Source organism: Musca autumnalis, unplaced genomic scaffold (genome assembly GCF_047663935.1).
Source record: "Musca autumnalis isolate F117 unplaced genomic scaffold, ASM4766393v1 scaffold_1, whole genome shotgun sequence".
Classification (NCBI taxonomy): domain Eukaryota; kingdom Metazoa; phylum Arthropoda; class Insecta; order Diptera; family Muscidae; genus Musca; species Musca autumnalis.
Genome location: NW_027411644.1, coordinates 125353174 through 125371175, shown reverse-complemented (window position 1 = coordinate 125371175; position 18002 = coordinate 125353174). Strand labels below are relative to the sequence as shown.

The 18002-nt window shown below is 33.7% G+C and overlaps 1 protein-coding gene across 8 annotated transcripts in view; it reads left to right on the top strand.

The window, feature by feature from the left end:
• LOC141406560 (uncharacterized) overlaps positions 1–16581 on the top strand; it is a 68482-nt gene extending 51901 nt beyond the window's left edge. For 2 of the 8 annotated variants that reach the window (XM_073992227.1, XM_073992248.1), the window contains exons 2-6: positions 3382–3580; positions 9485–9674; positions 9736–9888; positions 11570–11721; positions 15823–16581. In XM_073992227.1, coding sequence (XP_073848328.1) covers positions 3507–3580; positions 9485–9674; positions 9736–9888; positions 11570–11721; positions 15823–16048 — 795 coding nt within the window. In that variant the 5' untranslated portion in view covers positions 3382–3506 and the 3' untranslated portion in view covers positions 16049–16581. Of the gene's footprint in view, positions 1–2976; positions 3155–3381; positions 3581–9484; positions 9675–9735; positions 9889–11569; positions 11722–15822 lie in introns of those variants that run through there. The other 6 variants (XM_073992270.1, XM_073992291.1, XM_073992281.1 and 3 more) reach the window with 5 other exon arrangements.
• Positions 16582–18002: the final 1421 nt, after the last annotated feature.

The following is an 18002-nucleotide window of genomic DNA, read 5'->3' as shown; positions in this document are numbered from 1 at the left end:
AAATAATGGGTTAGTACTACTACCAAAAAGTACTATAAAAACCCATTATTTGGTGATGATTTTTTTGCTGGACTGCTATTGTTGTAAAAATATTGTTTTATTTTTTTCAATATTCGATGATATTTTCGTTTATTCCTAGTGAAAATTAAATTAGGATATTACTATCGATAAATCTATGGCTTGTTCGATACAATATTCTGCCCTTTCAAGGAAAATATAGACTGTAGAAATCCATTGTGGAAAAAAGAATATATGCCCGTTTAAAGTTGAAATTCCAAGAAACCCCGATTTTCACTACATTTTCCGTTATAAAATCAAAAAACGAAGTGAACCAAAGAAATCAAATGTACTTTCATCTTGAATGGACTCCCAAAAACCGAATTTATGCATCAGAAACCCTGCAAATTTTTCGTGTAGCACAGTGTAATTGTCAAATATGCTTCTAGTGCATCTTCTGTAATGCTCTATTATGTCATGCATGTTGTACGAAAAATGTATAATATCAATTACCTATAGAAAAACTTGGCTTTAAGAAGGAATAACAGGAATACCTTTACAAGCCCAAATGCATGTAATTAACTGCTTTATACAATTTGTTGCTCTCACAAATAGTTGTTAGAGATCTTCAAAAATATAGCGATGAAACAACGTTTGGCGTTAAAAGCAATATCTGCCAATTCAATATCATGCCATTCGGACTCTGTAACGCTCTGGTTGCCTTTGAAAGGCTGGTGGATCGTGTTTTATAAAGGCTGCAGCTATTGTCTTCATGTCTAAAGCTGAACCCGAAGATGTGTAGGTTTTCTCACCGAGAAGTGAAGTTCCTGGGGCACCATGTGATGACAAGTCATGGACATGTCGACTGATAGCGAAAAAATTCTAGCCTTAAAAGACTGGCCGCAGCCCCGAAATCTTCATGAGCTGCGGAGCTTTCTGGGTGTCAGCATTGCGCAAGCTTTTTCCAATTAAATGTATGACTACTACGGAATTAAGAAACCCAGGACAACACCCCTACCTCCATAATCAGATGGTATAGTGGTAGAACATCTACGGGAAGTGGTTGATAGTGGCTAACGAGACTGGAACGTAATCAAAAATTTCTACTGGCCCATAGATCGGACCAGTAAAAGAAGTAACTGATACCTTTATGAAGGTCGAAGGAGAATCTGCTAAAGTGGGTCTGGCGTTAAACGGCGGGAAGACAAGTTGATGGTGTCGACGCGCAATGCGTCCATTGAGCTAGGAGCAACTGTTGAAGTTGGTTCCTATAATTTTGAGGTAGTAAAAGACTTCGTCTACCTCGGCACCGCCGTAAACATAACAAACGACATCAGTTGTGAAATTAAAAGAAGAATTGTATTGGCCAACAGATGCTACCTTGTCTTAAGTAAGCAGTTTAAAAACAAAGCCACATCTGGGCAAACAAAAATAACGTTTTACAAAAAACAGATAATACCCGTGCTGATGTATGGTTCCGAAACCTGGGTACTTGTGCAATCAGACATGGCAGTGCTTGGTGTGTTTGAGAGAAAAATTCTTCGAAAGATCTGCGGAGCAATCTGCGTTGACGGTGAATATCGACGTCGCATGAACTACGAGCTGTATCTGCTATACAACGACATCCGTATAGATAAACGTATCGAAATGCAACGATTGCGTTGGCTAGGCAGTATCATAAGAATGAGCGATGATGAACCCGCTAAAAATGCGTATAAATACGGGCCGATGCAAGCAGAATTGGCAGGCCAAGGAATTGATGGCGCAAACAAGTGGATGAAGAGATGAAAAGGCGCGGTATTCCAGAAAGCGATGCAATAAACAGAGAGAAATGGAAATCTTTTCTTAGTTCGGCATTTGGAACAAATGTTCTGTAATGGGACAGCTAAGTAAGTTAGTAATAGATCGGTAATTCATGATTCTACATTTCGCGCCCAAGCCAAAATTCTGTTCAGAAATTACTTGACTAGTGACTTAATATACGGTGCGACCCCAAACGCCAAAATGAATAAGGATGCAGACAGTCGAAACTTCTTCAGTGAAGTCCACCATGCAGTACGCCATCGAATATAAATGGTGACCAACCGCCAAATTAAGGCAAGGCACGACCGAACCGTGAATACTGCTGGGTTCCAAAAAGGGCAACTGGTACTACTGTTCAACTTATAATTAAAACAAGAACTTTCCCCTAAACGACAACCGCACTTGGAAGGCACCTACAATCAAGTCAGAAAAATAAATAAAGATGAAGGTAGTACATATAGAGCGGTTGGCCTCCTACGGACCGGGAAATGTGCCTATTCGGGACGAACAGGCTAAGGCGAGTGGCAATGTTACAGATGTAACATGATAAATTGTAGCTACTTTAGATGAATTTCTGTTTATTTATGAATTGCCAGATATTTGTTTGAATTAGTTTTATTTTACAATAACATACACTGTAGAGATGTTTCTACAATAGCCCCGGAACCGATTTCAATATATATATCAAAATCAGAACAGATTTCAATATAATTTGGCAAACTTTTTTCTCGACCAATTCTCAAACAATTGAACAAAATTTATTTATTAAATACAGATTTGGATACGACCGATCTAAAGTATTTTGGGGAACCAATCTATGTCCAATTCTGATTAATTGTGGTTCAGTTTTGGATATAGCTCCCATATATATTTTTAGATTGATGCACTAAAAACGCTATATATGTTCAATTTTGTTGAATTTTGAAATGTGTGAATTTGTTCTTGTAAAACGTTTGCCATATTATATTGAAATCGGTTCAGATTTGGATATAGCTCCCAAATTGCACTGCATCAAAATAATAAATAAGTGAAAACACGACTACACGATTTCCAATATATTTGCTGGGTATACATAGCCCACATTGAATACAGAATTAGTGCAATGTACAATTAACAATCCAGAGAAAAATTTTCTAGAGAAATAGGAAATTCATTGTAGCCAAGCACGTCCATCGATGTTTAATCTCGCTTTTAGCTAAGCTTGTAGTTAAGACTATGAAAGTGATTATTTTCAATCAGTCTCTCAAGTTGTTTTGTTGCTGAAACACTACGTGTCATAATTATATTTTTCATTAATTTCGATTATTGCCTGATCGGTAAATATATCTTGGATTGATCTTTTCATTTGAAATAAGTACGAAGCCATCGTCTAGTCGACTAAGATAAAACGTATATAAGACAAAACAAATAATTTGTATTATATATTAGTTTACAATCCATTATAAAATACATATGTATGTATGCATGTTTGCGGATATGATTGCGTCATTTGTATTCATAGATTGTTGAAATAGATGTACATATTTTTACTGAATACATTATTATTAAGTTTTATTGGATTTTTTTTTTTGCAATTCGCAGGTGATTCATTTGTGTTGGTGATCTCGGGGTCCATGCAGACATACTCATACGTACCTGTTTATACATGTGTGTATCCAACAAAAAACAACTATTAAATGTCGAGATAACTTTCATCAGCACTCAACATGATTGTTAACAGTGTTCTTATCACAATTGTGCTGGTTATTGTGGTTGCCCCATTATCATCGGATTGTATCTGGTAAGGTTTATTTAACAGGTCACGTAAAGAGCAACATCAAAAAGACAACAACATCAAGAAAATCCTACAAGTTGTCAAAATGTTTGTTTACGTTTTCATACAATTAATTCACAATAACAACGAATTTGAAAAATTGACATCAATCAGCTGTCCGTTTAGCCACCTTATTATTTCATCATTGTATATTGGGTAAGCAGTGTTTATATCTGACCACAGACACACAATGGAGTGAGATCTCAAAAAAAAAAAAAAACGGAGATAAATTCAGAAAAGCAATTGGGTGGTCTAATGTTAATATTTTTCAAGTGTTTGCGCCTCAATAAATATAACGGAACACAATTTTGGTGCATATTAAGGGATTGAAGAGGTATTTTCGAAGCCCTCATAAATGGGTATTATAAAGAAAATGAATTGTTTTAACGGTTTTGTCTACATTTCATGTTTGTTTAAGCTAAAATCTTTTAATATGTTCAATTATTGGTAAAGGTAATATTTCGCAAAAAATTATAAAGTTAGGAGGGTTGGCGTTTTTTGTTCGGGATGACGACTTCTATTTTGTTTTTCAAAATAGTCAGGCTTAATCCCAAGCCTGACTATTTTGAAAAACAAAATAGAAGTCGTCATCCCAAACAAAAAAACGCCAACCCTCCTAATTGTGAGACCGGGCACCGTCAAAATGTTGTTTATTGCTGTAGTATGCAATACCAACAAATTAGTTATGTGCTTTTTCGTCGAGAATCGACGAACGCATAGCAGTGGAAAAAATTTGGTTTTGTTTGCAAGTGAAGTTGCTAGAGTTTAGGTAGTGCCAAAGAAATTCTCGATCAGAGTGTTTCTTTGCGCACGTATCTATTTGAGCTAGCAATTGACACTTGGGTATAAAAAGTTTCTTGTTGAAAAACAAGAAATAAGGGAACTGATGAAGATCTGTGGCGAGATCTGAAACTATAATATTCCCTGCCTTACCCCTTGGTAAACATTGCCAATTTTTTCCCACTAATAAATTAAAGTTGTTTTAATAAAATATTAAAACAACGACTATGGGATTAAGCCTGACTATTTTGAAAAACAATTATAAAGTTAGCTCAATGTTTTAATGTATATCCTTTATAAGAGTACCTATCGATTTTATGCATTTCGAGGGTATTGACCCTTTTTTCAGCATTTTTTTCTGTAAATTATGATTTATAGTTTTGATTGCCTAAGAATTCATCAGGCGAAAAATTGTCAATATATGTACATGTGTAGGTCAGTGTTTTGGTATTGCCCCCATACAGACAAATTTGGGGGTTTTTGAACATTTTAGGCATATTTTGCAACTAAACTTGCTGAAATTGTAAATTTCGCAGTTTGAAGGGATTGGAAATATTTCTATCAAACATCGTCCTCATATATTCTTGTTTTGGAATAACCACCATATACCAGAGCAGAAAAATGTGATATGCCTTTAGGGGAATTTTTACAAATTTTGCTCAAGATAAATTTAAAGTTACACATTATATTATAATAGTGCCATAATAACTGTACAGCCAAATATATTTCAACGTTTTTGAGAAGTATATTTAGTGGTCCTACGTACATGAAAGGGATTACTTTTTAAAAATGAATTACCCTAACTTTCCATGCATAACATTACCATGACTATCCATAATACTTTGTCGTACGTAGAGTAAAAACAAACAACACGACGCTGAACAACGAATACAGTATAAAAATAACAACCATAACTCCAATAAAAAGGATAAAATGTATTGAGTATCGCTACCGCGCTACTTTTCAAAAATATGGAAAATATGAATAAATCTTAAATTAATTTTAAATATGTTCCTTTTTTATTATATTTTTCTAAAATGTTGATAACTACCTAACGTTCCATTTTATAACACTGTGCAACATATTTAAGGTGATCTTGTGCAAACACTTCGAACCGAGAATTTTTTGAAAGTACAGACCCAAACGACAAGAAACCCTAGTTGGGTTTTGTTGTGTCAGATCCAGCCCGGATTTTATGGCCCCATCTAACCATGGTTAAATATTAAGTTTTTAAAGAAACTCGGGGCTATATCTCTGAAACCAATGCGAATCTTCTTCTGACCTCTGAAGCAAATTTGTAGGTAAGGACAAGAATAAAATATTTGGAAAAATATTGAACTCGAAAAACTACATTTATTGCCTCAAATTTCAAAATATATGCAAAAATTCCACATATTTTATACATTTCGCACCGTATCTCCAAAACCGCTATTTTTTTCTGAATATTTTCTTTTAGAAATATATTCCCTGGAATGTAATACACAACTCTTCAGAACATGTCATTGTTGTAAAATGCCTCTATGTCGTTGTTTTCAGTACATATTTCAACGACGATTTAATAAAAATGTCAATAGTGTAGTGAAATCCGAAATGCGAGAATAAACTGTTGGTGTTAACTGTGTTTGAAATACGTGTTGTAAAAGATATGATGCAAAATACCGCTGAAACAACATGAAGTAAGCATTTTAGAGTTTCAGAATTGTTGAGAACTTTATTTGGAAGATTTTTGCAAAAGGTTACTTGGTTCAACTTCCAACAGTTTAGCCGATACTGTATTGTCTGCAATTGTCTATATGTTATAGGTTTTGATGCCCTAGATGGAGTTTTTCTTATGTGATCTGTTCTAAAGATAAGTTTTTCTAGTTCAGGGCTACAATATTGCTAAAGACAGCACGGCTAAATTCCTATTCGTTTCTGAGATAAAGGTCTGATAAATTCAAAAAAGTGTCGATTTAGCCCGGTTTAGATGACGCCATAAAATCTGAACTGGATCTGACAGGACAAAACCCTACTAGGGTTTTTGTAGTCTAAATATGTACTTTAAAAAAATTCATACTAGAAGTTGTTTGCATTTTCAGTGTTGCATAGTGTAATGGCCACTTTTGACGCGTAAAAAAAGTTATACCTGAAACCGAATTTCGTTTATTGATTTCACCCCTCTGTGGTGCGGTAGCAACAGTAGTAGAGCCAGTAGTGATCCAAATAAAGACCGTATTTTGTGCTATTAGTGATATGATAGACAGTAGTATTTTCGAGGTGAAAAGTTAGCGGGAAATGCGGAAATTTCAGGGGCGGGAATTCCCCATGAAGATGTTAGCGATCCTATGATATTGGCGTGAGTACTCTGTTGCATGATCCAGTAAAATATCAATTGGGATCTGCCAAACGTAGATTTGGCAAGTGGAAAAACAATGTCAGTATAGACTGTAAAAGAATGCAGATTGCCCGAAATGGATGTCAGAATTAAGGCTGTTGTATTCATTGAACGCGATGCATCCAATAGAGAGCTAATACTAAATGAACATAAATTGCGCGACGTGATCGATTAATACCAGAAATGGAAGGTAACGTTTTAGTGGCTGTTACAATTAATGTCCTGGCAGGGTACGTGGTACCACAGTGAACGATGTTCACCATTGCCGTGCCTAATAGGACATTCCTTATTTGTGCATTATGAAAGAATAATCTGGTCTAACCCCTGTTGCAGATGGTTGATCAGATGAAGCTACACTCCTATTGTTGGATGTTGCTGTAGTCGAAGACGAACCAGCAGTTAAATTGTACCTGCACGCAGAAAAATATATGTTAGAAATATGTTTGGATCCAAACAAATATTTGTTTGGGATTGGTTGCAAACAAATATTTGTTTGTGTCCAAACAAATATATGTTTGCAACATTTTGTAACATATCTCAATTTTATTTGTTTGGGTACCAACATATTTTTTATGTTATAACATATTTTTTATGGGTGGAAAGAGAATTTTGTCAATGAGAGTAAAAACAGGGCTCTCACGGATGCGGAATGCTGTTTTATTACAAAGACCTGTGTGTATGGTGTAATAGGAGACGCAGAAGCTTTGGTTTCGTGCTTTGTTGTTGTTAACCAACGTAGCAAGCGAAGAGGAAAAGACAAAAATTAATTATTTTGTTCTTTTTTAAGTTATCTAAATAAAATCGTTGAGTAAAGACGGTAATGTGAGTGAATAAATCAGTGTTTTGTGTTTTCTTAAAGAAATGGTGTTTTTAGTAAATTGAATGCCCAATACATTTTATAATTGGACATTTTATAATTGAATCCAGAAAGGTGAATGGAAATATTCTGTGGGACAAAGAAGAAATCGCATTTAATATTGGTAATAATATCAATACATATATGTATTACATATATCTATTACATTTATAATCATTTAATTCCAGATGCCGATTTCCCACTGATGATTTCAACTTTTAGGAAAATGTGTTTTATTTCACAACTAAGGATAACCGTTCGTTTATCGATGTTTCTATATATTTATTTCTTTTTAAAAACTTTTTATAAATTATTTCTGTCCGTTTTTCTTTTATGAAAGTCTGTTATGTATTTCTTTGGAATTTTTTATGTACCTATGTGTCTGTTGCTGCTTATTTTCATGCGTTTCAATAAACAACCACCATTGTTTATAAATGTGTGTATATGTTACAGATATCAAGTGAGCGCTTATTGAGAGCAAGTGAGCATACATTTCAATGTGTTTTACATTCAAATTTACGCTTCCTTGCTCTCAGTAAGCGCCCACTGGTGCATGTGTTTGATTTTTGTGCCTTTTGGGTTCGTATTTGTTTGCTGCAAAATATGTTTGGGACATATGTTAGAGAGGCCTTTTTTTCTGTGTGTGTGTAACAAAGCGTGATGTCTTTTATTACATTTACTGCAAGTGTATGGAGTTCTGCGTTGATTAACTATATGCTAGGTGACAGACAGTTTAACACGAATTATGTCGCGTAATTATATTTATTCTTTAAGGAACTGAAAGTTTTGTAGATTTTTGGCATGATCTGATGTCATGCGTTTGTCGTGGACAAAGAACACATGTTCTACTTGAGGCGGCATGAGAGGACCTAGTAGAAGAAAGGGAATTTCATGGAGAAATTGAAGTGTATGGGTTCGTTTCAGCATTCGTAATATGCGGACGAACTTTTTTTACTAGTGCGTGCTTTGCAAGTACATATCTCTACCCCGAATGTCAAGTAGACATGTAAGAGTTTGGATTCATTCTTCCCAGGAAGAAAACGCAGAATTGTCTTTAACACTTTGTTGCCAAAGTTTCACAATTTATTTAGGGATTCTCTGATGACATTTTAACACTAGGACTAGGATAGGTCCCAGTCTTCAATTGAGACATCATAATTGGTTATGACAGAAATACATCCATTAATAACCCTCTGTAATTTGTTAAACCCTGAACTAGTTTCATTGTCTGAAACGAAATCCGATCTGATTTAAAAAAAATTTGTAGGATTCGGTTTTTAGCCACAACAATGAACTTGTAAAATATTTTCATCGGACCATAATTGCGGGCTTTAGACAATTTTCGAGAAAATGCACCATTGGCCCATACAAATTACTATGGAAACAAAGATGGCTCGGGTGGCACGAATAAACGGTAACCGGTAGCCATAAAATTTCATACATAAGGTTTTTGGATCAAATGGAAAAATTTTTGTTCCAAAAAAACGAAAAGAAATTTTGTTTTTGTTGTTTTTTTTTGTCGCCCTATTGTACATTAGTCTGCTAGATGAAGTTCTACTACACCATTTTCAACTGTATTTTAGAAAATACCAGTTGTAATTCAGAAATTCCTTTTGAAATTCAGATATTTTATTCATTTTAATTTCAGAAAATGTCAATTGAAATTCCATTTGAAATTCAGATATTCCATTTCAAATTCAGAAAATATCATTTGAATAACAACTGCTATTTTCTGAATTACAGTTGAAAATGGTGTAGTTAAAATATGAAAATAAATATTCGATCAATTTTTTAAACCAAAAACACACATTTTTTATAAAAAAACGAATGAAAATAAACAACTACGTTTGTATTTTTGTAGGCATTCAAATACCGATGAAAATTCTAATACCTTAGCGGTAAAAAGAAACAAAAGAGACGACAATGAAGAAATTGGGTGGTCAACAATAAACGAGGAGGTTGACACTGTAATTCCTTTGCTACTCCAGCATTTGCAGAAATTGGGAATCGAACACCTGCAGTTGCCAGATATAAATGAAAATCTAACTGTGGTAATGTATACATATGCGAGAAAATTTACATATGTACTTCTTTTAACACTACATCTTTCAGAAGCCTCTGTTAATAACGTATGAAGCCGGGCTATTCCTTACAAATGGCATTGTTTACAACTTAGCAGGAATACAGCGTTATGGTCCAGCCTATATGACATATAAGGATAAATCATTTTTGACACGATTTTATCTTAATATCAAGAGCTTACAGGTTTGTTATTGTGGCAAACGCATTTTTAATGAAAACAACCACTCTGGTTGTTTTTTAAACAAAGACATAAATATACATAATAGGATAGGACATTTCATTTGATTATACTGAGGTGGCGTCAAAATTTAACATAATGTTATGTCACGGTATGGCGACATAACGGGATTTTGTCTTTCTACCGTTTTAACTTAAGGGAGAAAGTGAAAAACCTCAGAATAATCCCCAACATAAAAATGATTTTTATACGTATTTAACCGATTTTAACTAACAGGTAAACCCGAAACCGGTTTTCACAAAAAACGTCATTTTCGGTTAACTAAAAAACCGGTTATTTGTGTTGGTAACTCGGTTTTAAGAAATTAGTAATATTTTCAATATTTCATTGTCATTGTGTTCTTTAAAGTGAAAAATTCCTGATGATGTTTACCTTTTTTATTATGATCAGCCGAATTACTTGAAGTGTGTACACAATTAACGCGACGAATGGGCAACGTTAAAAATGCACTCATTCTTCGAAAATTTGGGGTTGCACAGCAAGACTTGCAATCCAGGATTAAAAAAATGCAAACTTAATTATTTTGGTACACAATTATACTTAAAATTCTATTTCAATCTTCATATTAGTGTCCCCACTTCGAAGTTGAATGTCATATACATATCTATGATTTTATAAAATAAGTATACGATAACAAAGTCGCCCTCTACATTTGCGCTAAAGCGAGTAAATCGATTTACAAAATTTGACAATTCGTGTGAGAAGAATAAATTTGTCTATAAAAACAGAGGGTTAGCCTACTAATAACAAAATAACGTTTGTTCCATTCAAATATTGAAAAAGGTCTGCACTAACCACTTTGATTTTTTTTTTTGTTAAAAATTATATCTTTAAAAAAGCGTTTACGACAATTTTATGATTGTCCGAATTAAGTCCATATTTACATTATGCAATTTTCCTTGCGGAAAATTGTCAGTTTTATGGAGAGAGGGGTGAGGCATATGGTAACTCCTTGCCTCTCAACACCCTCTCTCACATACAAACTGACAATTGCCGCAAGCAAAATTGCCTAATGTAAATATGGACTAAAGAATATTAATGAAAAACATATGTTATGTCAGTTTGGTTATCTCGTGTGGCTCTAAAGTTTATTTTCAATTATATATTTGCTTACAGTGACTTCAAAAATTGTCCATAATTCTGATAAATTCAAATTTTTAAAATCATTTTGTGCGTGATGTTTTTTCACCGAATCACCTTATAATTAAGATTTTATGTGATCTTATGTAAAAACTCATCACGTTGATACACGGATATAAGGTTGTAAAAAGGCATAACCCTAAGGTCCACACTTTGATATAGCCGCCATGTAAAGGTACCACTTGATTGAACTCATTTTTTAGATTAAATTAGATAATTTAGGCAGTTGTGGTATCCGTGGTCGAAAAATTAAAATGCACCTAAAATTTTGGACGGGCGAGGAAACTAATTATTTCATTTAAGTTAAGAATATTTTATGGTGGAGGTTATAAAAAGTTCGGCCGAACTTAACGACTTTTACTTGTCTTAGTTATGACACTCTTTGAGTAAATGAGCGATATTTAAAAAATTATAATTTTTCGTGACATATTGTATATAAATCTTCTTCTTAATTCTTTATTTGATATACTTTTTACACAATTTAAGTTTGAATACAACTTTCTACTCAAATTGATGGCATTGGAAGGATATGGTAAAGTTATCGGATCCTTAGAAGATACAGTTATTTATGCTGAACTCGCAATAGATATTGCAACTTTCAAAATGAAGCTTTACGATTTCCGTGTTATACAATTCAGGTAAGCTATAGAAAACACTAGTTTTACATACACATGTATATATGTATTAGGGTGTGGCGATTTGAACAACTTAAGGGGCGCTTCTCGTATACGGTGAAAATCGAGCCTCCCGATTTTGATGTGAAGTTTTTTGTCATAAATTTTTCCCTTTTTTTGATATCTTGGCATACAGCCATTGAGATTTTCGATCCAATACTAAGACAAAAATTGTAGCCAAGACGATAATTAAAAACTCTCTATAACATCGCAAAAGCATTTTTGAACATTGTTCATCCCTTAGTCGATGGTCAGACTAGCAAGGTTTCTTGAAACCTTTATTTTATCACTCGCGTTTGTTGTGTTTCTCATACAAAAAAAAAGCAAACATATATAAATAAACTAAAAAACAACACAAAATAATTAACATTAACCATGCTACTACGTTAGAAAAAAATCACATACGCTATGTTAGGGTCATTTTATGACCCATTTATTGAAAAAATTATATATGTAGTATACATTTTTAAAAGGTTTTTAAGGCGTGGGATAATAGCTTGAAGTGTTTATTAGAGAAATTTTTTGTCTGATCACTAATAAATTCAATAAAGAACTAAAAATTTACATAAATTCGATGTCAATATTATCGGCAAAAAATCTGTCACTGAACTGAAAGCATTAGGATTCGTTGTTATTGAATGTAAAAATTACAACAATAAATGTAAATTTTTTGTATTCTTTATTTATTTTTTGTTTTGTTGTCATCTAAAACAACAAAAATATGTAAGGAAAATGCTAAAAAAATAAAATTAAATTTTGACATGCACGGGGTCATAAAATGACCCTAACATGTTATGTGTATACACATGCAATAAATAGCCTTCTAAGCACAAAATATTGTTAAAACTAATTGATTTCAGTATATCTCAAAAATTTATGCACTGAGTAGTAAGGACTTTTAATTATATCCCACCAGTAAGACATACGGTGATGATAAATACGATTTGGATCATCAAATGACCCCAACGTAATAGCAGGGTTAATCGTTCAATTTTCACTATTTCATTAATTAAATGTTTTTATTAAATCTTTTTGTGTTTGTTTTGTTGTTAACGTTTGCTTGAGAAAATAAAAATGAAAGGAAATGGAAGAAAAAAATCTTGCAACGAATAACAAGAAGAGGCAACACAACAAACACAGAAAACCATATACATGGGTTTCACTACTTCATACCCCTCGCCTATAAACTTGACGTCGCCATGTTGAAATCGTGCTAGTCTGACCATCAACTAATTTGTTATTTTATGATCATTAGACATCGGAGATTTGCATATTTTTGAAAATTATAGTGCAAATACTTCGGTTATTAAACAATAGAAGCTGAAGCTTTGTGCGCATTATTGATTATTTTCAATATGACATCGAAATTGTATCATTGAAATGATATAATTCTATATATAATAACGTAGTTACAATTGGTTAAAATTTCAAAAATATGCAAAAATCCGATGTCTAATTATTATATATTTATGGAATTGTGGAATTTTATCCCCACCGGCGTATGATTTATAAAAACTATTTTATTTATGGTATGGTAGTTATACGCTAGGGGGTATAACTATAATTAATTCAACATATTTCAGAAGCATTTTTATGATTTGCTTGTAACTTTCATGATAATATATAGTACTAGCTGACCCGGTCCGCGTTGCTGGCCCGTTGTTTGGGTTCTCCGTGTAAACTTTAGTTATCTATCCAGTATTGATACACCCATAATTAGACATTCCTCTAGAAACTTCATCATATAAATCAATGTTTTGACATAAATTCCATATAATGATATCCCCCAAATTTAAGATATAAAATCGCTTTTATTATACCCTTCACCATAAATCGACAGTTTAAAGCACTTTGTGACCCACATATAATGGTCGGTGCACGTCAATTAACATTGCTATATATTGGATTGTTGGTCTCGGTTGGGGTCGTAATAATTACTGCAGAGAATTGTTAGTATAGGTCCACGTTTTGATATAGCTCCCATAGAACGGTACCGGCTGATTTTCGCTATTTTTGAGGATTTAACATCATTATCACACCGAAATGGCTGAAATCTGGTTTATTTTAAAGAGGAGAGCATAAATATTCGCATCGACCGAAAGACTCGCCTTTTATAGCTTCCATAAAACAGTACCTCCCGATTTTCGATAGTTCAGAGAGAATTTTCAGTATACGTCCTCGTTTTGATATAGCTCCCATAGAACGGTGGCGCCTGATTTTCGCTATTTTTGGTGGATTTAACCTCATTTAGGCCGATCGAACGTAACGCTTTTTTCTTCGCGCTCTATATGCAATAGTGGTAAAATACCCCTCAGCGAAATGTATGTTCCTTCGGGATATGTATGGCAACATTTATATAATTCATAAAAAAATTACTTCTATAATTTGTAGTTGTTATTATCGAGATTTTGCTGTATTTAAAAAATGTATCTTTACCTAGCTATTCCAAGGACTGAAATCAATGCTCATGAAGTTTCACTTCCCACATTTTGAGATTTTATTCGTAATTATAATATTTTCGAAAATCGAACACGATCGCGGTATTCTGATTCCAATGATGATATTGTATTGTATATCAATAACTTTGTCTGATTTCCAATGGATCTTTCTGGAATTTCGATCTTGTGACATCTCAAGTTATCTGGATTTTACTGTATTCCAAAATGTGGAGTTGATCGCGCTGTCCCACTTATTGTTTAGTGTTCAGCGTTTATAGCGTTTTTTAGGCACGCTTACAAAATTATGTATATTATCTGAAATAATAAATGTTTGCAAATTTTGTGATGACCGCGATATTTCACTTTTCGCGATATTTCACTTCCGCGAAGACCATTCAGGGTCAAGACAGTAATTACAGTAGTATTGCAAACAATCTGTAAACAATACGTTCAAACATATCATGGACTTCAGACTTAAAAAAAAAAAAAAATTTTGAAGGAGAACCTCCGGTCACTACACTTAGCCGTATTAAAATAGCTCACGACCGCGCTATCCCACTTGTTCAAGCTAGTGTTAATATCATTTTTGTGTCACGCTTACTAAAATTATGTATATTAATTGAAATAATACATTTTTGAAAACTTTGTGCTGACCGCGATCATTCAGGGAAAACAATCTGTAAACATTACAGCTTACGACAGTTCTGATTAATTGAAATAATACATTTTTGAAAATTTTGGGATGACCGCGATTTTCACTTCCGCGACGACCATTCAGGGTCAAGACTGTAATTACCATAGCATTGCAAACAATTTGTAAACAATATATTAAAACGTATCTTGAATTTCGCGGTTTTCTTAAAAAAATTGTGGGGAGGACCACCGGTCACTACACTTAGCGGGATAAAAAAAATAGATTACGACCTATTCTCAGACATAAAAACTCCACATACAAAATTTCATAAGATTTCCCAATCGATTTTTCGGAATTTCTATACAGTGACATCTCAAGTCATCGGGATTTCACTGTATTCCAAAATATGGCGTTGACCGCGTTATCCCACATATTGAAGCCAGTGTTTTAGCGGTTTTGTAGTCACGCTTACTAAAATTAGGTATATTATCTGAAATAATACATTTTTGAATAATTTGGGATGAACGCGATATTTCACTTCCGCGACGACCATTCAAAAAAATATATAGCCTATTTTCACCACCGGTGTTCCCAGTACATTATCTGAAATTTTCAAGAAAATCTATTCAGCCGTTTTTGAGTCTATTCGGAACATACAAACATACAAACATACAAACATACAAACATACAAACAAACATACTAACATACACACATTGCCTTTTATATATTAGATTATTATATTTTGGCCGACGAAATGACATTCAGTTGTTCAAGTCGAAATCGGGAAGTTCGATTTTTACCGTAGACATATGGTCTAGTGGACTTTTTTTGCTTAGTACAATCCTAAGATTAGGAAACGCGAAGCGCCCGTTAAGATTTTTTTCCTTCCATATAAATCGCAACATACATACATAGATTAAATAAAATTAGTTAATTGAAATTAAGAAAATTTATTCAAATACAAATTTTTCATTATTTTTTGCTCTCCACAGAAATATACAAGTTCAATTGAATCAAACACGATTTATTCGTCACCTGACTGGTGTTATTCTAAGTCCCATAACGAATATGTTTAAAGATCGTATAACGACTTCAATATCAGATGGACTCAAGGAACAAATGCAGACAGTAATGGATGATTTTAATAATGAGGATCCATTGGAACTTAATAACTTTGTTAAACAAGTTCTCGGCGGTTTGACGGGAAATAAAAATTAAGCCATTTGAAAAGGTGTTAAATACTACCGAGTCGATGATTTTCTACTCTCTACTGCGGTAAAAATAAATGTGAATGTAAAAATGGGATTTTTATGTGGAATGTGTATTAATTTTGATATGAATGTTTGCAAATAGCTGAACCTTATTACTACTACAGAAATTAATTTTATTTAATTAAAACTGTAATGTAGTTTAGTAATCGAAATATTGATTTTTTACTACATACTTAGGCCGTTCCTAACTGAACATTTCACCAATAAGACGAACTACCATGTTCTCACAGACAACTAATTGTCTGAGGAATATAACAGTAGTAAAGAATTTGTCGTTTGTGCAAACAAAAATATAAATATGAATATGAAATTTCCCAGACCCATTGTAACGATGAAAGTCGATGCAATCCGTAAATGTATTTTTTATTGGTATTTGTTAAATTTAATAATTGTTACAATTTAAATTTACGAATTGGTATACATGTGTTAAGAAAGTATACTTATTCAACATAAATACACGATTCTTAACTTTTAAAGCTACCCTCCTACTTTTTTACTAAATTCGTTCAAATGTTCATCAGATTGCTGTTAGGTTTATTGACCAAATAAACCAATGGCACTCCGTGACAATAGAACAACATACAACAAACATGCAAAGCAACATAACAACGGCAAATAGGCATCAAAGCTGCATATATACGAGTATACTTTATAGGGTCGCAAAAGATTATTTCTCGAGACCAAGGATTGTCAACTGAGCGACAGGTGAGCAACACATGCCAGCGACTTTGCTCGCCATCTTATTAATCATCGCAGGCAATCAACGGAATCCTGGACCTAACTCTAATGAGGTCACGATATGTTCAGGGTGTCACGCGAAAATCACAACTAATGTAACCCACGCGCGATGCAAGGTTGTCACGAGTGGTGCCATATGCGAAGGTGTGCACGGACTTGTCTAGCCATAGGGACTGTACCAATTCATTTGTGGTAAACAGATGCTTGAGGCAGCGGAGCAGCAGAAACAGTATTCCCGCCAACAACATTACCAACTATAGTCCAGTAGTACTATTCTGTAACTAGTTAACGACAATTATCGATAACTGGATTTTTTTATTTGCTTATAATTTCAATAATTAACGAAAGTTGTCGGCAGATCACCGACCAAAATAAAGTAGTCGCTAACGCCTACCGATACCGCAAGTGTTGTCAACTTTTCATTCATAATTTTGCGTTTTAATGTTACCGATTTTTGTAGGTAACGGCAAAAAAGTTACAGAATCCCGCTACAGAACACCAATACACAATGCGAATTTTTCGTCTGCCACCACGCTACACACATAAATATTGTATCTGTTCGTTGTAACGGCTGCGGTTCTAGGTGCCACATGAGAAAATACGCCAAATAATACAAACTCTTTCGAACAAGCTATTAAATTTTGAAATCGGTGAACAAATGGTACCCCAATTTCAGATATTTTGACGTTTTTACTAAATTTTCAGAGCTAATTTTCTGTAATTTGGCATTTGGGGTTTCCAGTGATCAGGCAACTTCTCCACCAAAAATTATGGACATGGGTCCTCGTTTTGTTCAAAAAACGTCGAAATACCTAAAATAGGGCAGCACAGTTATATAGGGGTAATTCCAAAACGTGGACCGATATAGTCCATCTTCGAAATTGACCTGCCTGAAAACAAAAGACCCATTTTTCCAAAATTTCAGCTTCCAATCTCAATCAATTTTGTGGATGCTAGAGTAATTACCAAAGACGGACGGACGGACGAACTTGCATAAAAAACCCAAAAGTAAAAACACAAAAAATTCCATAACTTATCTACTTTTCAACCGATTTCATATTTTAAAAACATTTTTGGTAATAATAAATAATTATACTGTTTGGTATCTTCTAAGCAGCCTGTAGCACAAGGAAAATCATTTTACCGTTTTTTGATGCGATTTT